At 38.4% G+C, this 23310-nt stretch overlaps 1 protein-coding gene and 1 non-coding gene across 8 annotated transcripts in view; one reads left to right on the top strand and one right to left on the bottom strand.

Annotated features, from left to right (window-relative positions):
- PRDM5 (PR/SET domain 5) overlaps window positions 1-23310 on the bottom strand; it is a 278236-nt gene that overhangs the window by 131071 nt on the left and 123855 nt on the right. For 4 of the 7 annotated variants that reach the window (XM_055435296.2, XM_055435302.2, XM_055435293.2 and 1 more), the window contains exons 4-9: window positions 21828-22002; window positions 17469-17643; window positions 16273-16365; window positions 15892-16013; window positions 10615-10694; window positions 1170-1254 (exon numbers count right to left, since the gene is read on the bottom strand). In XM_055435296.2, the coding sequence (XP_055291271.1) occupies window positions 1170-1254; window positions 10615-10694; window positions 15892-16013; window positions 16273-16365; window positions 17469-17643; window positions 21828-22002 (730 nt within the window). The remainder of the gene's footprint in view (window positions 1-1169; window positions 1255-10614; window positions 10695-15891; window positions 16014-16272; window positions 16366-17468; window positions 17644-21827; window positions 22003-23310) is intronic. The other 3 variants (XM_055435299.2, XM_055435298.2, XM_055435294.2) reach the window with 2 other exon arrangements.
- On the top strand, window positions 8811-8915 carry LOC148777787 (U6 spliceosomal RNA). The gene has a single exon (XR_016037494.1). It is a non-coding gene; the product is annotated as a U6 spliceosomal RNA (small nuclear RNA).

Here is a 23310-nt window from a genome sequence, read left to right as displayed (position 1 = left end):
GGGTCACAGCTCCGAATGTGAAGGGCGAGTGGTCTGACAGAGATGGAAGGAAAGGACAGACCTGCCTCCTGGATGGCCAAGGAGCCCATGAGGCCAAGCTTCCAATCTCAGCAGGAATTACACACGTAGGTTGTTGTGTAAAATCCATATGTATACAATATCCATGTAACGTTGACAACTAGATTTTTCAAGCAAAGCATATCTGAAGGCCACCGGTTTTTGATCTTCTATTTTCATTTGCCAAAAATATCTGTATCTGTCTCCAGATAAAGTGGCCATTCAAATACATCCTGACTTCAGTGGCCTCAAAGTACAGACATTCTTAACTTCAGAGACTTCATTAAGCAAAAGTTACTTTCAGAGCTGGATGTTTTTAAGTCTGTATAACAGATCTATCATTCAAACCTGCTTAAAATGAAATTACAGCTTTGAAAACAAGATTCTCAAAATGTATTTGTAAATTTCTCATTAATATTTATTAGTACCTTAGTTACAATGTGAATATATCTAGAAATGTTGGGGCTCTAATTATTGAATCCCTGCTAAATGTCAGACATTCTGCTAGCAGGGTACGTAGATGACCTCATTTAACCTTCACAGCAATTCTGAAAGGTAGGATATCTTTACACAGATGAAGAACATGGAAACTAAGGCTCAAGGAGGATTTGTTGCTGGTGTTCAGTCACTCAGTGGTGTCCGACTCTTTGTGACCCCATGGACTGCAGCATGCCAGACTTCCCTGTCCTTCACCATCTCCCAGAGCTTGCTCAAACTCATGTCCATGGAGTCAGTGATGCCATCCAACCATCTCATCCTCTCTGATCCCCTTCTCCTCCCGCCTTCAATCTTTCCCAGAATCAGGGTCTTTTCCAGTGAGTCAGCTCTTTGCATTAGATGGCAAAGTATTGGTGCTTCAGATTGAATCATAGGACAAATTAAATGGTAAATCTGAAGATTTTTTTATTTCATTTAGTCCAACTACATTTGCTTCAGAAATAAACTAAGGTCTAGAGAAGTTAAGTAACTTGTTCAGAATCATGTGGTCAGTCAGTGTCCAAGCCAGAACTAATAGCTAGGTCTCCTGATTACCCCTCTCTCAGAGCTCCTAAAAATGACAAGGTGAAGCTTTTGTACTGATTTCAATATAAATGGAAAAATATGTGCTTTACCTGAGTGGGTGATCATATGACGCTTTAGCTGATTAGCTGAAATGAATTTCTTCATACATTCTTGACAATCAAATATCTCATGAATCTGCAAAAGGTTAAATTAACAGTTAACTCAACTGGCCGAGCCACAGAATTGTATAGGACCCAAGTATAAACATCTGGACAGTTGCCATTACAATATCTAAACTATGCAATATAATTCAGCCCTGATTTGTTCACATTACCCTATATAAGAAACTGAAAATGCAATGAACATAAGTTACCTAGTAGAACATGATCATTAAAAAATGTAAAACTGTATGATATTTAAATATGTAAAACAGATGACCTATTTCTGAAGTACATAAAAAGTTTATACTCTGCAAAAAGTTATACCTAATATATATTAAGTCTCTGTTATACACAAATTTAGACTTGGAAATATGCCGAAATTTGGCATATTTGGAATGGATATGGAAATGGAATGGAAAAACTTGCCATTAAAAATATTCCCTTTCTAGTAGTCAACACTACTTAAAACTTAAACATATGCAGTAAAGATCTTACCATGAAAGACAAAGATATGATTCTGAAAACTAGGAGTGCAGCTCACAACAATACTCCCACAGGACAGGAGGCTAAAAATCTTCAAGTTTTATTAGTTTTTATGAGTTTCATCAAAAAATATATATATATAACTTTAGCAATCAACCAGCTAAATAAAGGTTACAACTAAGTTCAGCTCTATCCCTCCCAGATACTAAATTAGAGAAACTGGATAGGCAGTATGAAGAGTTTAGTTTGTTATCATAACTATGTAAAAAGAGCAATGTGCTGCAAGCAGCCTTATATTAGAACTGTTCATCATCCCAATGAAGAAGAGCATCCTACTGTTTTGCTGAAGACTGAAAAATCATCTTGGTGAAGCTGTATTTTTGTTTCAAACTCATTCAAGGTAGAGCTCACAAAACTAAACCCCATACAAGCACGGGCCATTCTGCAGGACACCAAGATATTATAGCTATCCTTGCAGAATATCTAAGGGCCACTACAGAGTAAAAGTCAAGGGAGAAGACCCTGAATTGGTACAGCAATGAATAAAGAGAGGAAGACTGGAAAACGGCTCCCTTGACCTAAGTGACCACGGAAGAACTCAAGACAGGGACATGCAGAAGACGGCACCGGGAAGGAAACAGAGGCTGGTGCAAGGCTGACAGATCCTGAGTCTGCGGTGTGAGCCTCAATCCTGTACCCAACCACATGGTGGTCTGAGGCTGCCATCAGCCTTCTGCTTCTGTCGGGTCTGATTCTTGGCGAGTCAGTGAACAGAAATGGGAAAAGATAAAGATAAACAGAGAAAAGATAAAGAAACAAGAAAGGGCAGAATGATATCATTCCACTGGACTCTGACTTAGTTCCTTGCTTATATGTGGTGGCTTCTAACCTTGAAGGGAGATATACAGGGTCCAGAGAGTCCTAAGGTTCCTCAGAAAACACGGTAGGCTGTACACAAGTACTCCAAAGGCAACCACACAGTACAGAAGGGAAGCCTTCGGTCTAAGAAATTTTAAAGGGTACTTCTTCAACCATCAAAGATCCTCACAGCAATGATATGAAGTGCACTGTTTATTTAAAGATAGTAAGAACAGATTCATATTCTTAAACTCTGTAACATATATATTTTATAACAAGCAATAAACTCATGACATGCCTTCTGAGACATACATAAGTGAAAACATATTCAGTTTATTTTTATTTTCAATGTTCTATTTATATTAGTATATACAAATTTTAAATTATTTATCCATACAAAAATGGCAGCTGTTAAACTACTACAAAATATACTTGTTTACTTAATACTCACGGCTTTCATGGAGAAGGAAATGGCAACCCACTCCAGTATTCTTGCCTAGAAAATTACATGGACAGTGGCCTACAGTCCATGGGGTAGCAAAGAGTCGAACACGACTGCGTGACTGAGCACGCACAGCTTTCAAAACATGAAACATTTTTAAAGGTTGTACTGAACTTTGATATTTCTAAAATTATAAAATACAATATTTATATGAAAGCACTTTTGTGTTAACTCTCTTATTCACAGTGGAAAACTCAACCGAAGCTATTTTCAAAACTCCTATAAAAGTTTAATAAAACAGATTTAAAGAGACAGTGATACTAATTATGCCTAATGCTAAGTAAAGCATTTTATAAAATGTTTGCTGCTACTGCTAAGTCACTTCAGTCGTGTCCAACTCTGTGTGACCCCATAGACGGAAGCCCACCAGGCTCCCCCGTCCTTGGGATTCTCCAGGCAAGAACACTGGAGTGGGTTGCCATTTCCTTCTCCAATTATAAAATGTTTATAGCTTACTAAATTGATATGAAGAATAACAACTCACTATCTGATGTCCCAAATTAAATAAGTTCTAAGAAGAATCATACTATATCTTATTGAAATATAGGACAGCACATAGTAATATAAGGTATTAGTTTACTTGTTGTTCAGTCTAAGTCGTGTTCAACTTTTTGTGACCCATGAACTGTAGCACACCAGGCTTCCCTGTCCTTCACTATCTCCCGGAGTTTGCTGAAACTCATGTCCATTGAGTCAGGTTTGTCATCCAACCATCTCCTCCTTTGTCAGCCTCTTCGCCTCCTGCCCTGAATCTATCCAATATCTGGGTCTTTTCCAGTGAGTAACCTCTCAGCATCAGGTGGGGAAAGTATTAGAGTTTCAGACACAAAGTCAGTTCTTCCAACAGTCAAGGTTGATTTCTTCCATGACTGACCGGTCCGATCTTCTTGCAGTCCAAGGGACTCTCAAGACTCTTCTCCAGCACCACAGTTTGAAAGCATCAATTCTTCGATGCTCAACCTTCTCTACTGTCCAACACTCTCATCTGTACATGAATACTGGAAAAACCATAGATATGACTACAAGGACCTTTGTCAGAAAAGTGATGTCTCCCCCATTTTAATATACTATGTTTGCTGAAATCAGACTGGTTATATTCTTCGCAGCTGAAAAGGAGAAGCAAAAACAAGACTGGGAGCTGACTGTGGCTCAGATCATGAACTCCTGATGGCCAAATTCAGAGTTGAATTGAAGAAAGCAGGGAAAACCATTAGACCATTCAGGTATGACCTAAATCAAATCCCTTATGATTATATAGTGGAAGTGACAAATAGATTCAAGGGATTAGATCTGATAGATGGAGTGCCTGATGAACTATGGACAGAGGCTCAGGACCCTGTACAGGAGGCAATGATCAAGACCATCCCCAAGGAAAAGAAATGCAAAAAGGCAAAATGGTAGTCAGAGGAAGCATAACAAATAGCTGAGAAAAGAAGAGAAGTGAAAGGCAAAGGAGAAAAGGAAAGATACATCCATCTGAATGCAGAGCTCCAAAGAACAGAGGTAAGAAAGACTTCCTCGGTGATACATGCAAAGAAACGAAGGAAAACAAAATCCACTCACCTATGGACACCTCAACTTTGACAAAGGAGGCAAGAATATACAATGGAGAAAAGACAATCTCTTTAACAAGTGGTGCTGGGAAAACTAGGCAACCACTTGTAAAAGAAAGAAACTAGAACACTCCCTAAAATCATACAAAAAAATAAACTCAAAATGGATTAAAGATCTAAATGTAAGACAGAAACTATAAAACTCCTAGAGGAGAACATAGGCAAAACACTCTCCGACATAAATCACAGCAGGATCCTCCAAGACCCACCTCCCAGAATATTGGAAATAAAAGCAAAAATAAACAAATGGGACCTAATTAAAATAAAAGCTTCTGCACAGCAAAGGAAACTATAAGCAAGGTGAAAAGACAGCCTTCAGAATGGGAGAAAATAATAGCAAATGAAGCAACTGACAAAGAATTAATCTCAAAAATATACAAGCAACTCCTGCAGCTCAATTCCAGAAAAATAAACGACCCAATCAAAAAATGGGCCAAAGAACTAAACAGACATTTCTCCAAAGAAGACATACAGATGGCTAACAAACACATGAAAAGATGCTCAACATCACTCATCATCAGAGAAATGCAAAGCAAAGCCACAATGAGGTATCATTTCACACCAGTCAGAATGGCTGCTATCCAAAAGTCTACATGCAATAAATGCTGGAGAGGTGTGGAGAAAAGGGAACCCTCTTACACTGTTGGTGGGAATGCAAACTAGTACAGCCTCTCTGGAGAACAGTGTGGAGATTCCTTAAAAAACTGGAAATAGAACTGCCATACGACCCAGCAATCGCACTCCTGGGCATACACACTGAGGAAACCAGAATTGAAAGAGACACATGTACCCCAATGTTCACTGCAGCAATGTTTATAATAGCCAGGACATGGGAGCAACCTAAATGTCCATCTGCAGATGAATGGATAAGAAAGCTGTGGTACATTTACACAATGGAATATTACTCAGCCATTAAAAAGAATACATTTGAACCAGTTCTAATAAGGTGGATGAAACTGGAGCCTATTATACAGAGTGAAGTAAGCCAGAAAGAAAAACACCAATATAGTATAATAATGCATATATATGGAATTTAGAAAGAAGGTAATGATAACCCTGTATATGAGACAGCAAAAGAGACACAGATGTATAGAACAGTCTTTGGGACTCTGTGGGAGAGGGCGATGGTGGGATGATTTGGGAGAATGGCATTGAAACATGTATATTTTCATATGTGAAACAAATCACCAGTCCAGGTTTGATGCATGATACAGGATGCTCAGGGCTGGTGCACTGGGATGAACCAGAGGGATGGGATGGGAAGGGAAGTGGGAGGGGGGTTCAGGATGGAGAACACATGTACACCCGGGGCAGATTCATGTTAATGTGTGGCAAACCAATACAATATTGTAATTAGCCTCCAATTATAATAAATAAATTTATATTTAAAAAAAAAGAAAGAAAGGAAAACAACAGACTGGAAAAGACTAGAGATCTCTTCAAGAAAATCAGAGATACCAAGGGAACATTTCATGCAAAGATGGGCTAGATAAAAGACAGAAATGCTATGGACGTAACAGAAGCAGAAGATATGAAGAAGTGGCAAGAATACACAGAAGAACTGTACAGAAAAGATCTTCACAACCCAGATAATGACAATGGTGTGATCACTCACCTAGAGCCAGACATCCTGGACTGCGAAGTCAAGTGAGTCTTAGGAAGCATCACTATGAACAAAGCTATGGAGGTGATGGAATTCCAGCTGAGCTATTTCAAATCTTAAAAGATGATGCTGTGAAGTGCTGCACTCAATACACCATCAAATTTGGACAACTCACGACTGGAAAAGGTCAGTTTTCATTCCCATCTCAAAGAAAGGCAACGCCAAAAAATGTTCAAATTACCACACAGTTGCACTCATCTCACACCTAGGACAGTAATGTTCAAAATTCTCCAATCCAGGCTTCAACAATACGTGAACTGTGAAATTCCAGATGTTCAAGCTGGATTTAGAAAAGGCAGAGGAACCAGAGATCAAACTGCCCACATTTACTGAATCACCAAAAAAGAAAGAGAGTTCCAGAAAAACATCTACTTCTGCTTTACTGACTATGACTTTGACTGTGTGGATCACCACAAACTGTGGAAAATTCTGAAAGAGATGGAATGCCAGACCACCTTACCTGCCTCCTGAGAAACCTGTATGCAGGTCAGGAAGCAACAGTAAGAACTGGACATGGAACAACAGACTGGTGCCAAATAGGAAAAGGAGTATGTCAAGGCTGTATATTGTCATCCTGCTTATTTAACTTATATGCAGAGTATATCATGAGAAACGCTGGGCTGGATGAAGCACAAGTTGGAATCAAGATTGCTGGGAGAAACATCAATAGCCTCAGATATGCAGATGACACCATCGTTATGGCAGAAAGCGAAGAAGAACTAAAGAGCCTCTTGATAAAAGTAAAAGAGGAGAGTGAAAAACAAGGCTAAAACTCAACATTCAGAAAACTAAGATCAGGGCATCTGGTCCCATTTCCTCATGGCAAACAGATGGGGAAATGGTGGAAACCATGACAGACTATTTTTTTGGGCTCCAAAATCATTGCAGATGGTGATTGCAGCCATGAAATTAAAAGACACTTGCTCCTTGGAAGAAACACTATAAGCCACCCAGACAGCATATTAAAAAGCAGAGACATTACTTTGCCAACAAAGGTCTGTCTAGTCAAAGCTATGGTTTTTCCAGTGGTCATGTATGGATGTGAGAGTTGGACTGCAAAGAAAGCTGAGCTCTGAAAAATTGATGCTTTTGAACTGTGGTGTTGGAGAAGACTCTTGAGAGTCCCTTGGACTGCAAGGAGATCCAACCAGTCAATCCTAAATGAAATCAGTCCTGAATATTCACTGAAAGGACTGATGCTGAAGCTGAAACTCCAATACTTTGGTTCCGTGATGCAAAGAACTGACTCACTGGAAAAGAACCTGATGCTGGGAAAGATTGAAGGCAGGAGGAGAAGTGGACAACAGAGGATGAGATTGTGGGATGGCATCACCGACTCAACGGACATGAGTTTGAGCAAATTTTCATGATGGACAGGGAAGCCTGGCATGCTGCAGTCCATGGGGTTGCAAAGAGTCGTACATGACTGAGTGACTGAATTCAGGTTTGTCATAGCTTTTCTTCCAAGGAGCAAGCATCTTTTAATATGGCTGCAGTCGCCATCCACAGTGATTTTGGAGCCCAAGAATATAAAATCTATCACTGTTTCCACTTTTTTCCTACCTATTTGCCATGAAGTAATAGGACTGGATGCTATGATCTTAGTTTTTTGAATGTTGAGTCTAGTCTATAAATGTGGCATATTCTATCTGCTGTTTAGGTGAAATACTACCACCAAACTCTATTAAACATTAGACATACCCAACTAAAAATGGGGCTTCCCTGGTGGCTCAGAGGTAAAGAATCTGCCTGCCAATGCAAGAGATGCAGGTTTGACCCCTGGGTTGGAAAGATTGCCTGGAAGGAAATGGCAACCCACTTCAGTAGTCTTGCCTCGGAAATGCCAGGAAAGAGGAGCCTGGTGGCTACAGTACATGGGGCTGCAAAACTAGGACACAACTTAGTGACTAAAGAGCAACAACAATAAGAATAGACTCAAAAATGGAGTCTGTAGAAGCTGCCTGTAGATTCAGAAAGGGTAAGTCAAAGGAGCTATGCTGTGATGGACAAAGAGCTACACTGAGCTACCAAGTTATTAACATTCTGCAGAGACAACCTGGAGACTGTATTCCACCACCAGGTGGGATTTAAATCTAATCTACAGAGATATTCCCTGGGGAAAAAGTTCTTATATTACGAAGAATATAAATGTAAAAGAGGACATTTTTCAGAATTATGTCCCACAACCAACTTTGCTGAAATATTCTACTTGGCAAAATCTTAAATTTGGTAAGATATCTTAATTTTCAACTTTCTAAAATCGGGGAAAGAAAACAAAGAATTATAGCACCATGAGGATATTTGGAAAATGTCTATTCAGCTGGATTTTATACTATTCAGCTGGATTTTATACTTTTTGTCTCAGACTAGGTTCTGCTTCAGAAGCTTTAAGGGTGATGGGGAGAAAGAGAGACATAAAAGAAGCAGTATCTGGATTGGATTCTGTGCTAAACTTTTAGAAAGTAGCTTTGGTGCTTGCTCCAATAGCACTTATGCTAAATTTGGAATGACAGAGAAAACAAGCATGGTCCTCAAATATGAATTACATGTCAATTCCTGAAGTACTCTCTATTTTTAAACAACCTGATAAGATAACCACTTGGAAACTGAAAAATCAAAGTAGTTTCATGGCACTTAGGGAACTGGAAAATACTGATCAGTTCCATGTCACACTTAATGAGAGGCCCAGTACCACATGGAGGTTTAGTGACAGAATGTGACATCCACAGTCCTCACTCTGTCCACTACTCATTCCATATTTTATCCCTAAAAATCAAAATCACTTAACATGCAGGATATAACCCTAGACATCTTAATAATTTAATTATCTTATATGTTACAGGTTAAATCCACAGCCTAAATGGTTGAAGATATTGCACTGAATATCTACGAATTTTAAGATCTGTCAAGTTATTTTGGAATATATCTATACAGAAACAAAGAGACAAAATTCAATTTATAAACTATAATGTAAAATTTTAGTTCCACTGGTACCATCTCCTCTTCTTTAGTATTAAATGATTAAAAAACTGTATCATATGCTCATAGATATTCTGAAAAACTCATATATGAAATCAGGAAATAATCATTTGTATCTTTGTTATAAAAATATATAAAATAAATTTTTGGACTCTCCCATGATATGAACAAAAATCTAAATTCTACTTTAACTCTATTCTGTCATAAATTTGATTAACAAGTGCTAATGCTATTAGGGTTAATAGCTGCCATTTTTTTCAGGTTAACTTTCATATTCAAATAGTAACTTAGTAAACTGTTTTATGTTTATTACAAAATGTATTAAATTTACATTCTCCTTATACAGTTGACCACTGAACAACAGAGGGGTTTGGGGGTTAGACCCACTGGATCCCCACTCCCACTCCTTCTCACCTGCCCTTTTAGTAGAAAAGTTGTGTAACTTTACAGTGGACCCCTCCACATCTGCAAATTCAACCAATCCCTGACTGTATAGTACTGGAGTACATATTAACTGAAAAATGCTGTAAGTAGACCAGCACAGCTCAAACCTGTGCTGTTCAAGGGTCAACTGTATAATCATTTGTTTCCGCTGACAACACTCTGACATTTTTGTACATTTTTTTAAGCTCTTCAAAATAACAGAGCTCCTGTCTTTTTTTTTTTCCAGACTTAAATATAATACACATACATTTCAGGCTAAATGTCACTGTAGAGTATATTATAAATATACAAAAATATTGTGGTCTCCTCAAATATATAGTATTTCCTGAGCAAACAGCAACTGGTGAAGCATGAAACCAGTATGAGGTGTTGTAATGAGGGACTCAGACACTATACACTATACAGCATTGGAGAAATATTTCTACTTATTCTGAATAACAATAAAGAACTCAAAATATTCTTTTGCAAGAGCTGGCTTTTCTGTTTATCAGTCTTGCTTTTTAGAGTGCACTGTGTGCCTAGTCACTCAGTCGAGTCCGACTCTGTGATCCTGTGGACTGTAGCCGCCAGGCTCCTCTGTCTATGGGGATTCTCCAGGCAAGAACACTGGAGTGAATTGCCATGCCCTCCTCCAGGGGATCTTCCTGACCCAGGACTCGAACTGAGGTCTCCTGCATTGCAGGCGGATTCTTTACCAGCTAAGCTACCAGGGAAGCCCCTTAGAGTATATTAGTATAAAATTAATGACAAAGCTCTGTCTTTACAATATATAAAGCAATTAAAAATTTTCCTGGCAGACACTATGACTAAAGATCTCACACTATGACCAACATTAGTCTTTATTTTACTGACCTTCCTATGTTCCTGTAGGCTTGATGCTGAAGAACACTTTTTATTGCACACTGAACATATGAGCTTTTTCTTAGGATCCCCTAAAGAAAAACACAAATGAAATAAAACAAAATACCATCATGATTTACATGGAACTATTAAGAGGAGCATTAGATAAGTGTTTCTAGGTGATACATAATTTCTAAAAGGATATTTCATCTTCTTCACTTGTAACTCCGAAATTGTCAGTTTTGTAAATATATCCATTAAATTCAGATAAAGAATAGGCTACATTTTGAAACTTTTCTTTCAAAATCTGAGTACTATTTAGCTTGGTTTACTACTTTCTACATATATAACATGCATATACTAATTTAGTATTAAAAGAGTAAAGCACACTTCCATGAAAAATCAAAATTAATCAAATGTGTACATAAAACATTGGATTTATTCACTTATAAGCTGATTTTGCCACTTGCTTTATATCTTAACAGAATATTTTATTTAATCAGCTGGGTTTTTAAAAATGGAATTCATAGGTTATTCTTTTCAGCACTACAAGCTTGCGAGATCACTGAGTATATAATTAACTATCTTAATGCTAAAAACCAGAATAAAAATCAAGAATAGTAAAACATTACATGACATTCATAATATTACACAAATCCTACAAAGCTCAATTTTTATCTTCTTCATAGTGATCATAATTATAGTAGGTCATTTCAAATTTCACAGTGGCTATAGAAAACAAAAGAATGCATAAAACAAGATTTTCAAATACAATGTAATAACAATATCATATATATATATAACCACAGGATATTTTTTCAACTTTTAATTGATTTCAAACAATCAATAAAGTAAACAATTAATAAAATGAACTACCATGCATCCATCATTGGCCCCCAAATGACTAATCCATGCCTATTCCTGTCACAACCTCAACACTAGCCAGTCCTCTCCTTCTTTCTTTCTTTGCAAGAAATCTAAAATCAGCAGAAAACAAGCTAACAAATTTTTTTTAAAAAAAGATTGTGTTTATGAGAGAGGAATACCTTCAGAAAAAGTAAGATATTAATTGTTCAAGATACTTGTTTCATATATTGCACTATTTTTAGCATGTTAAATAGTATAGCCAAGAAAAATTTTCTTGGTGATTGACAAGTAATATGGTCAATAAAGGAGAAAATTCTCCGAGCAAAATGAGTATCTTACAGCATGCATTTTGTCATCAATTCTTTATACATATCTATTAAAACACGAAGGGCCACTGAGAAAGAATATACCCTCTTTTCCAGCTTGCATAAAAGATGCATTAAAGTGCTGCACTCAATATGTCATCAAATTTGGAAAACTTAGCAGTGGACAGGTGGCCGGAAAAGGTTAGTTTTCATTACAATCCCAAAGAAAGACGATATCAAAGAATGTTCAAACTACTGCACAATGGCATTCATTTCAAATACTAGCAAGGTAATGCTTAAAATCCTTCAAGCTAGTCTTCAAAAGTATGTGAACCAAGAACTTCCAGATGCACAAGCTAGATTTAGAAAAGGCAGAGGAACCAGAGATCAAATTTTAAACGTCCACTGGATCATAGAAAAAGCCAAAGAATTCTAGAAAAACATCTAAGTCTGCTTCATTGACTATGCTGAAGCCTTTGACTTTGTGGATCACAACAAACATGCAGGTCAGGAAGCAACAGTTAGAACCGGACATGGAACAACTGACTGGTTCCAAATTGGGAAAGGAGTATGTCAAGGCTGCATATTGTCACCCTGCTTATTTAACTTATATGCAGAGTAAATCATGCAAAATGCTGGGCTGGATGAAGCACAAGCTGGAATGAAGACTGCCAGAAGAAGTATCAATAAGTTCAGATATGCAGATGATACCACCCTTATAGCAGAAAGCTAAGAGGAACTAAAGAGCCTCTTGATGAAGCTGCAAGAAGAGACTGAAAAAGTTGGCTTAAAACTCAACACTCAAAAAACAAAGATCATGGCATCTGGTCCCATCACTTCATGGCAAATAGAAGGGGAAAAATGGAAACAGTGACAGCTTTTATATTCTTGGGCTCCAAAATCACTACGGACAATGATTGCAGCCATGAAATTAAAAGACACTTGCTTCTTGGAAGAAAAGCTATAATAAACTGAGACAGCGTATTAAAAAGCAGAGACATCATTTTGCCAACAAAGGTCCATATAGTGACAGCTATGGTTTTTTCAACAGTCATGTATGGATGTGAGTGCTGGCCCAAAAAGAAGGCTGAGTGCCAAAGAATTGATGCTTTTGAACTGTGGTGTTGGATTAGATTCTTGAGAGTCCCTTGGACTGCAAAGAGATCAAACCAGTCCATCCTAAAGGAAATCAACCCTGACTATTCAATGGAAGGACTGATGTTGAAGCTGAAGTTCCAATACTTTGGCCACCTGATGCCAAGATCTGACTCCCTGGAAAAGACCCTGATGCTGGGAAGGACTGAAGGCAAGAGGAGAAGGAGACGACAGAGGATGAGATGGTTGAATAGCATTGCTGACTCATTAGACATGAGTCCGAGCAAACTCCTGGAGACGGTGGAGAGCAGAGGAGCCTGGCCTGCTGCAGTCCATGGGGTCGCAAAGAGTCGGACGTAACTGAGCATCTGAACAAGACAACAACCTTACTTGAATCCACAGTCCTCTGCTGTCCCCGCTCATCCCTTAAACCAGCTGCTCTCTGAGTTTAGACCTTTTTCTTCCCCACCAGTCAGGTCAGGCTTGAGGGAGAGAAGAGAGAGAGAAGTGAGATTTCCATAATCACCCACTCCACCTTTCCCAACACTTTGGCCACTGGTCTACCAGCTTCAGTCAGGGATAACACGCCATCCCTCCCCCTCGACTTTTCCTCTCCTCCTCATGGCTTCTAGTCTTTATCCCAGAACTGGAATCCTGGTCCTCAGAAGAAATACGGGGAAAGTTTATGACTGTTTGCCTGAGAATGGAGGTAAATGTTACCTCCTGTAAAATCAAAATCTCTTGGTCAGCAACCACTGGATCAAATCAAAAGAGAAAAAATGGTTAAGATGGTTAAGGTGGGTTAAGCGGATCAACGCCCTCACTGCTTCCTCTTGAGTAACCGGAAAGGACACCACCCTACAAGTTTCCCCAGGGTCAAGGACAAGAGCAACTACAAAGCTGCAACCAGACTTTATGCTGTTTTAGTTTACTATATGCTGGTAAGTCTGATATTTGACTTTCCGATTCAGCTTTCAAAAACAGTCAGGAACACATTAGTAACTAATGTGGGAGATGCATGCATGAAAAATTAATTCAACAATACTGAATACACAGCTACTTTAATTGCTGTGAGTTTCAGCACAATGTGGGCTAAGTGTGCTTCCAGGAGCTGGTCTGAGAACCCACCCACCATATGTCACAGGTGCTATGAAAAAATGTGATCCATATTTAAAAATTCAGCTTCTCTCTTCTTAGTACCTTCAATTCACATCACCTAACAAGGAACATTCGTCCTTGTCAGTGGTAAAGCTGCACGACCTTCTCTTTCCTTGAGTACCTTTGTCTTTCTAGAGTAAAGGGCTCTACAACCATATGTACAAACACTGTTTTTTTTTCATTATTCTGAATATGGAATATTCTTTCCCCAAATGTCCATGTAGTTCACAGACAAAAGAGAAGAAGCAAGAGAGAGGCTATGAATGAGAGGCAGACTGTGTACCAATTCCAGCAAAAAGTATGCATGTGGCCTTTGGCTGAAATACAGTAAGTTTCATATTTTATAGAACCCACAACATAGAAAAATAAAAAACTATCCTTTATAAATTCACTCTGACAAAATCACCATGAGTTTTCAGAATCAGTAATATGTTAGTACCCAAGACCAACTACAAGAAGTCTTAAAGAAATTATGCTTACAGCACAGTCTGAAGACCACATGCCCAATAACAAGAATGTAAGTTTCCAGAGTTTTAGTGTGCATCTGGTTTTTTACTTAGTTCAGCAAACTTAACTTTAAAAACGACATAAAAGATTTGTTATAATACACTGTAGGCAAAGATGGGGGAAATTAAGAACAGCATTTTAAACCATAACAGCTATTAAAAAGCAAAAACTATGAAGAGACAGGTCTATCAAAAAGTTATGACTGCTTTTTGCAAACATAGAAAAGAATTCAGAAAAATGCCACCTTCTTTACATCAGTCATGTATCATTCAAAAGGAGAGAGAGAAGTCAGGACACTGTGAAGTCTAAGTGCTGTACCTCGGTCTGATGCTGAATTTCATAAGGCCATACCTCCTGCCACCCTGAGCTTTCATACATGGCTGGTGCTGAGAGTCAGCCCAAACCGGTGATGTGCAGTTGGACCCAGTAGTCATGCTCATACGAGCTTTCCCAACTAGCATTAAAGGAGACACTTTTTGGACACTGAATAAATATAGGAAACAAAAGCTGAGTTCCAACTATTCTTTTCCCCTGCACGTGAGAATAAACAGGATAGAAGAAAAGAAATAACACTTTCCTCCTATCCAGAAAGACATTTCCACCCTCAAGCCAACAGCAATAGTAATCACTTGAGAAAAATATCAGTACAGAAGGATATGAGAAGTGCCGTGAACCTCAGTCTCCTTTAAAGAGAAGACACCGAAGGAAACAATCATTAACTCTGAAAATATTAATCTGTTCAATTTAGTGCAACAGATTCAACCCGTAAACCAAAATGCATTTACTGTGTGCTAGGCAGATGGAATCTAAGTAATAAAGCTTCTGTTTACCTATTGTTTAGCTAGCCGTTAGAAAAAATTCAAATTGTATCTGCTTTATAAATCCAAATATATTCAATTTGCATGTCAAAGCGTAGCCTGTAATTTTCTCCAATATAGGAGAAATGTAAGAGTTTTTAAAAATATATTTTACTGTGAAAATATTAAGGCAGAAGAGCCATCAGTTAGTAGTTTTTAAATATATCTACCATAAGAGAAATTTCCCATGCTGAAGCATTAAAATTACTACTTAAAATATTAGTTCTTAATACACTTGGCTACCAAGCACAAACAGATCCTAGCTTAGGTTTCCAGTTATCATTAATTCAGAAATGGGAAAAACGATGACTATCACTGAAATCAACTTAAAAAGAAATAATGTTCAGTGAAAGAGAGAAGATTCCACTTCCAGAGCTCTACATCTGTGTGAAATACAATGGAAAAGCAAGCTCTGTCCTTGAGAGTGAGAATTAAGAACAGACCACAGCAGCCTGGGGAGAGGAGGTCCCTTCAGACACGGCCCTCTGATGACTCCTCACCAGTGTGGACGTTCTCCTGGTGTCTCCTCAGGGCTTCCTTGCTCTTCAGTCTCTTCCCACAGCTGTCCGCCTTACACACAAACCTGGCATCTCCCTGGCACGTCTCCTGGTGCTGTTCAAAACTGCAAGACAAGCAGGACAGGGAAACAGGGAGAAGAAACGGTGAGGACACCTACTAATTTCTAGCATCCTGGCTGGCTTTTGTAAGCATGCTCCCCAGTAGAGCTTCAGGGTCATTATAAGCATTACCTAGGCAGGGAGAAAGGAAAGCACTGAACTTTTGTAGCCATATGATACTAAATCACTAAGAAGCATGAAAGCATGCATGCCAATAATGACCCACAGTCATGTAACAGCCATCTGATAACTCAGACACAAAACCTCGATGCTGAACTGAAGGAAGAATTGCAAACAGAGCACTGAAAACTTCGTGAAGAATCCTTCAGACTGCTTTTCGCTGAGCACTGAAGAACACTGAGGGGAAATAGAAAAAAACAAACAAAACAAACTGGAAGTCTAGGACAAAGACTTGCAAAAAAACCTCTACTCTGAATAAAGCCACATTTATGACCTCTCTTTTTACTCTGTCTTCTGCCCTTTAAACTTTTCAGTAGCACCTAACAGTAAGATTCAGCTCAGCAAAAGTATTTGATGTAGTATATATAACATGATTTCAATAAAAACTGACTAGAATGCAGTTTTAAAATATATTCATTAAAAATATAGCCTTTGCTTGTTTAAAAGTGTGTAAGAGAATTTCTAAATGTATAATCTTCTGCCATTATAAAAGTTAAAATTTTTCAAGTTTTGAACAGAAATTTTTAACCTCAAATATCATAAGCAAAAGCGGATAAATATATGAACTATAGCATGTTTCAAAATTTTACTTGAATGAATAAAAAATTAAACATTAAGCCTATCTTAAAGATTTCTTGCTCATATGCAAGGTGACATTCTGTTAAAAATAAAAGTTTACAAATACATGTATACACTTTCTCATTTTTAGTAACTCATGATACTGTAAAATACCTAAATAAAAGGATAAATTTATATGCTGTTAATATAAACAGCTAAAATAATAAAGGACGCCGAGCAATGAGTGGGACCATTTAATTCACTTCATCCTTAGATCCTGTACATATTCATCTTCAAAGTGATTTCTCCAACATTGCTATGAAATAAACACTGCTTCCCAAAATGTCCCTGTATTCTTTATACTCCAAATACTCTCCATTTCGTTAACTTTTTTTTTTTAGCCAGATTTCAGAGGGAGTATCACATGCAGATCACTGAAACTCAATCTGCTACCTCAAAGCACTAGCTAAATTATGCATATCAGATTTCACATTAGTACACCAATGAGCTTAATATTTAATGGCAAGTTATTAAACTTCATAAACAGAATGTTTGAAAAATCAGTGTAAGAAAAGTTAATGACAATGACAATAAATAATGCTTAATTTCTATACACACACCATCACACAGGCACATAGGTTAGAAACTAACTATAAGACAAACCAAATAAAAGAGTTAAAATGTCAGCTTATAACTTCAGAGATTATCTTTAATGTACGCACTGTCTTTGCAAAGCCTGCTTAACTGGGAATTTCTTCCCACAGCTCTTGCACTTATATTCTTTCTCCTCTGTGGGTTTCTGGTGCAATGTCTGAAGATGCTCGGCAAGAATTTCCTCACTGGTAAAACTCGATTCACACTGGGGACAGGCATAGTCCTCTTTACAGCCAAAGCGATCTGCATATTTACAAGCAAGCAGAATTATGAGACAAAATTGAAGAGCCAAGAATTGCTCAGTTTTGCCCTCATTTTAAAATCAAAATGAACTGTGCTAATGGTACCAGCTTAATAAAATTTTATTATCTCTATAAGTATGAATAGGCTGCCCATGAAAAATAACAGAAAGTGTTACGAGAACATTTTTTTAAAACCATTTAACTTGTGTTTTACCAATTCAAAATCAACTTTTAATTTACCCTGTTACAATAACCTTTCACATCAAAGAGTTATTACTAACGTTGAACTGGAAAGCCAAAGTCTTCCCTGAAACAGGTCATCTTGAGTTCACTTTTAGCTGCAAGAAGAGAGAAACACAAGCAAGGCGAACTATCCTGAATTACCAAGGGGAATCTCACATATATGTGAAAAAAGACCAGGGTCATAAAAGCAGCACTCCTCGCAGCACTAGGAGTGAGGCCCCACTGTCTCTGCGGCCGTCAGGCCCAAACAGACAGCCGTGGCTGTACCCACGTTTCACAGTGTGCTAGGTAACTCACATATGTTTCCTGATTGTCAAATACAATTAGACTTAGATAAAATGCAGAAAATATGAAGGAATAAAAATCAACAATAACCCCAAAATGAAGAGAAAACTGTTGTAATCTCTTTCCATGCTGACTGAAGCGACTTAGCAGCAGCAGCAACAACAGCTACCTTTATGATCATACTTTTTATGGAGTTTCATACATAGCTATTTTTTCCACTTCGTATTTTCTTAAGTCAATCTCTTTTAAACTTTAAGGTACCATAAATTAGTTATTTAACCAAACTCTCCACTGACTGACATTTGAGTGGATATTTCTTTTGCTGGCTGTTTGTTTTTGCATCTTTTTGGGGGGTTCTTTTGTTTGTTTGGGGGATTTTATGTTTTGCTTTTATAAACAAAACTAAATTTATAAAACACTGGTGAAAGAAATCAGAGAGGACAATAACAGATGGAGAAATATACCGTGTTCGTGGATTGGAAGAATAAATATTGTGAAAAAGAACATATTACCCAAAGTAATTTATAGGTTCAATGCAATCCCTATCAAGCTACCAATGGTATTTTTCACAGAGCTAGAACAAATAATTTCACAATTTGTATTGAAATACAAAAAACCTCGAATAGCCAAAGCAACCTTGAGAAAGAAGAATGGAACTGGGGGAATCAACCTACCAGACTTCAGGCCCTACTCAAAGCCACAGTCATCAAGACAGTATGGTACTGGCATAAAGACAGAAATATAAATCAATGGAACAAAATAGAAAGCCCAGAGATAAATCCATGCACCTATGGACACCTTATCTTTGACAAAGGAGGCAAAAATATTCAATGGAGAAAAAATAATCTCTTTAACAAGTGGTGCTGGGAAAACTGGTCAACCACTTGTAAAAGAATGAAACTAGAACACTCCCTAACACCATACACAAAAATAAACTCAAAATGGATTGAAGATCTAAATGTAAGACCAGAAACCATAAAACTCCTAGAGGAAAACATAGGCAAAACACTCTCCAACATAAATCACAGCAGGATCCCCCATGACCCACTCCCAGAATATTGGAAATAAAAGCAAAAATAAACATATGGGACCTAATTAAAATTAAAAGCTTCTGCACAGCAAAGGAAACTATAAGCAAGGTGAAAAGACAGCCTTCAGAATGGGAGAAAATAATAGCAAATGAGGCAACTGACAAAGAATTAATCTAAAAAATATACAAGCAATTCCTACAGCAATTCCAGAAAAATAAACGACCCAATCAAAAAATGGGCCAAAGAACTAAACAGACATTTCTCCAAAGAAGACATATAGATGGCTAACAAACACATGAAAAGATGCTCAACATCACTCATCATCAGAGAAATGCAAATCAAAACCACAATGAGGTATCATTTCACACCAGTCAGAATGGCTGCTATCCAAAAGTCTACATGCAATAAATGCTGGAGAGGTTGTGGAGAAAAGGGAACCCTCTTACACTGTTGGTGGGAATGCAAACTAGTACAGTCTCTATAGAGAACAGTGTGGAGATTCCTTAAAAAACTGGAAATAGAACTGCCATATGACCCAGCAATCGCACTCCTGGGCATACACACCGAGGAAACCAGAATTGAAAGAAACACATGTACTCCAAAGTTCATCACAGCACTGTTTATAATAGCCAGGACATGGAAGCAACCTAGATGTCCATCTGCAGACGAATGGATGAGAAAGCTGTGGTACTTTTACACAATGGAGTACTACTCAGCCATTAAAAAGAATACATTTGAATCAGTTCTAATCAGGTGGATGAAACTGGAGCCTATCATACAGAGTGAAGTAAGCCAGGAAGAAAAACACCAATACAGTATACTAACGCATATATATGGAATTTAGAAAGATGGTGACCTTAACCCTGTATATGAGACAGCAAAAGAGACACAGATGTATAGAATAGTCTTTTGGATTCTGTGGGAGAGGGCAAGGGTGGGATGATTTGGGAGAATGGCATTGAAACATGTATATTTTCATATGTGAAACGAATCGCCAGTCCAGTTTCGATGCATGATACAGGGTGCTCGGGGCTAGTGCACTGGGATGAACCAGAGGGATGGGATGGGGAGGGAGGTGGGGGGGGCGTTCAAGATGGGGAACACATGTACACCCGGGGCGGATTCATGTCAATGTATGGCAAAACCAATACAATAATGTAAAGTAATTAGCTTCCAATTAAAATAAATAAATTAAAAAAAATAAAGATCTATTTAAATTTCCATTGATTCTTTTTTACAAAAGAAACTTATTTTATTATATAAGTCACGGTAGTAACAAGTAGGAGACTTATTTCTAAGGTAAAACAGAGGACACAGTAGTACCTTAGGGCAATGTTCAAAATAAATACAAAAATAAAGAAAACACAAAAGTATACAGAAATAATTCCCATCACCCCAAATCTGACATCCCAACAACATAATGCATATTGCAAAGACAAAACTGATAACCTGGTTCTCATCTTTCTTTTAAATATTCCAGCCAAATAAAACAGAGGCATAATCTGGCAATACTGAGAACACTCATTCTTTCTCAGCCAATGACAAACAGTTAAAACAGAAAATTCACATAAAAGACATTAATACCACGGTGACTAAAGAAACCCATGTCACTTCTGAAGTGGCTTTGTTAAACAGAAGGAAATATACTCTATAGAAAAGATCAGCCTTTTACAAAACGTGAACACCTACACCACCCTTCACAATTCCCTTGTGAGCAATCAGGAGTGAAACAAAAATGAGAGAAACAAGCCCTGAGGACAAGTTATTATCCACTGGCAGAGGACAAGCCAGTGACATGCATCTCCTAGACTGCGGTCTGACAGAAGCAAGTCCATCCACAGTCATTGCGCATTTCTGGGGACCCTACTAGTACAACCCCACAATGCTATGGGTCTCTACAACCAGAACGGAGGAACATTTCCAGATGCTCCAGATTCTCAGTTCAGTTCAGTCGCTCAGTCGTGTCCGACTCTCCGCGACCCCATGAATCACAGCACGCCAGGCCTCCCTGTCCATCACCAACTCCCGGAGTTCACTCAAATTCATGTCCACTGAGTCGGTGATGCCATCCAGCCATCTCATTCTCTGTCGTCCCCGTCTCCTCCCACCCCCAATCCTTCCCAGCATCAGAGTCTTTTCCAGTGAGTCAACTCGTCGCATGAGGTGGCCAAAGTATTGGAGTTTCTCCAGATTCTCAGAGGATCTTAAACAAGAGTGAGGCCCAGGAAAACTCCCACAGGGCCCGACGGGACCTCTGCACTCGCACTTCCCCATGTGCAGAAGAGAAAGTAAAGCCTCAGAGTTAGTGACCAGCCCAGTTACAATACGGGTGAACGACAAAGTCAGGGCTAGAGCACAAAAGTCCCCATTACGAGTCCCCTACCAGTGAGAGCAGGGAGCCGCCACTGACCCTGGCAGCCTGCAGAACACATCCATCCCTCCTCCAGCCCACCATTCCCTCCCTGCTGGCAGAGAGGCTCACGGCTGGATACCCTCTGAGAATTCTGACAAAAACCAACTTTATTTTGAGAATACACTATTACAATGCCATTTTAATTCAAGCACATTTCAAACTTTATTTCTCCTACAACTCGCATTCTCCTGGCCCACCAGTTAGAGTTAATACCTTTTCTGCTAGCTGTTGATTGTCGTTTAGAATTTTTACCTTCCTCTTCATTGATCACTGTCATAATTTGCTGTTCTTCTTCGTCGGCCTCCATGTCACTGTCCAGGTAGCCAATCAGAAGTTCTGTATCTGTTTCTATATCTTCAATTGCCAAATAGAAAATGTTTTCTCCTTCCTAAGACAAAATTAAAAATATATGCTGTTGTAGGATCAATGTATCTCAATAATAAAAAAATGCTAGATCATTTGACAGTAAGAAATCATTTTAAAATACACTGAGCCCAGGTGCTCATGTAAAGTCACTATTACTTTTTTAAATCTGAACACTGAATAAAGGAAACTGACAATATTTAGTCACCTGGCAAATAAAATACAAATATATATTAACGATAGTGATATTTATACCTAACAAATGAAATAAGGACAATTATGTAAATTTCTAAAAAAAACATAAATTTTGCACCATTAATTGGCTTTATGCAGTAACACCTTGTGGAGGTCCCTAAATGCAGTAGAAAATAAATCTGTTAAGCAATGATGTCATTTCTGAACCCAAAAAGAGAGCAATGAGGTATCAATGATTTAATTATAATTAATATAAAATGCAAAACTAAAAGAAGAAAAAAACTGTCAAGTTATAACACAAACCAGAAAAACTGCAAATGAGCCCGGATGGAATTTCCAAAAACAGAAGAAAGACTAGGCACCTGGGAGGTTCAAAGCATCATGTACCTAGGTAATCATGTGTACCTAAATCCCACTAAAACAAGAGAAGAAAGAAGAAACAAGTTCTACCACCAACATATCACCATTTTTTCAGAAAACTCAAGGAGACAGAAGTCAGCCAGGGTTGCTAACGCAGAAGAAATCTCAACCCACGATAGACCGAGAGGGGGGATGCTGCAAAGAATAACCTAGGGAAACCCCACAGAAACTTCATACTTGGAACCAGCAAAGCCCCTCTGGGCCTGGGGCCAGTCACCAGGGAAGCCAGATGGGGCTGCTTAGCTGGCTGGCCCTAGGAGAAACACTCAGAACGGCTGTCTTTTACAGAGTTGAGGATTTGTTCTGGGAGGGCTCCTGGTTTGACTGCTGAGGATAAAGAGAAGTAAAGAATGGACTGAATTTACTGAACTTTCAAGGTGACCAAGTGAAGGAAAGAACATGGACAATGAGTTCATCCGGGAGTGAAATCCAGCACAGAACAAAGCCTCCTCTCCTTGGACAGTGCCACAGAGCGCAAGCTAGGGAGGGAGAGGGGAAGGAGCAGAGGGGACAGCGGAGGAGAAGGGATGTGTAATGAGCACACACATGTACACAGAGCGGAACTCCATGGAAAACTGGAAAATACACGTCAAATTGTTATAGAGCTATCACTTTGAGGCTGGGAGAAGTAGGAGTCTACACCAAATACTATTTCAGTTTCTTCTTACAACAGATTTCTTTGCAATTTTCAAAATAATAAATATTAGAAAATTCCATG

Source organism: Moschus berezovskii, chromosome 5 (genome assembly GCF_049115385.1).
Source record: "Moschus berezovskii isolate FMDL1 chromosome 5, NW_MosBer_1.0, whole genome shotgun sequence".
NCBI lineage: Eukaryota > Metazoa > Chordata > Mammalia > Artiodactyla > Moschidae > Moschus > Moschus berezovskii.
Note: the sequence above shows the minus strand (reverse complement) of the source record. Positions and strands in the feature narration are given on the sequence as shown.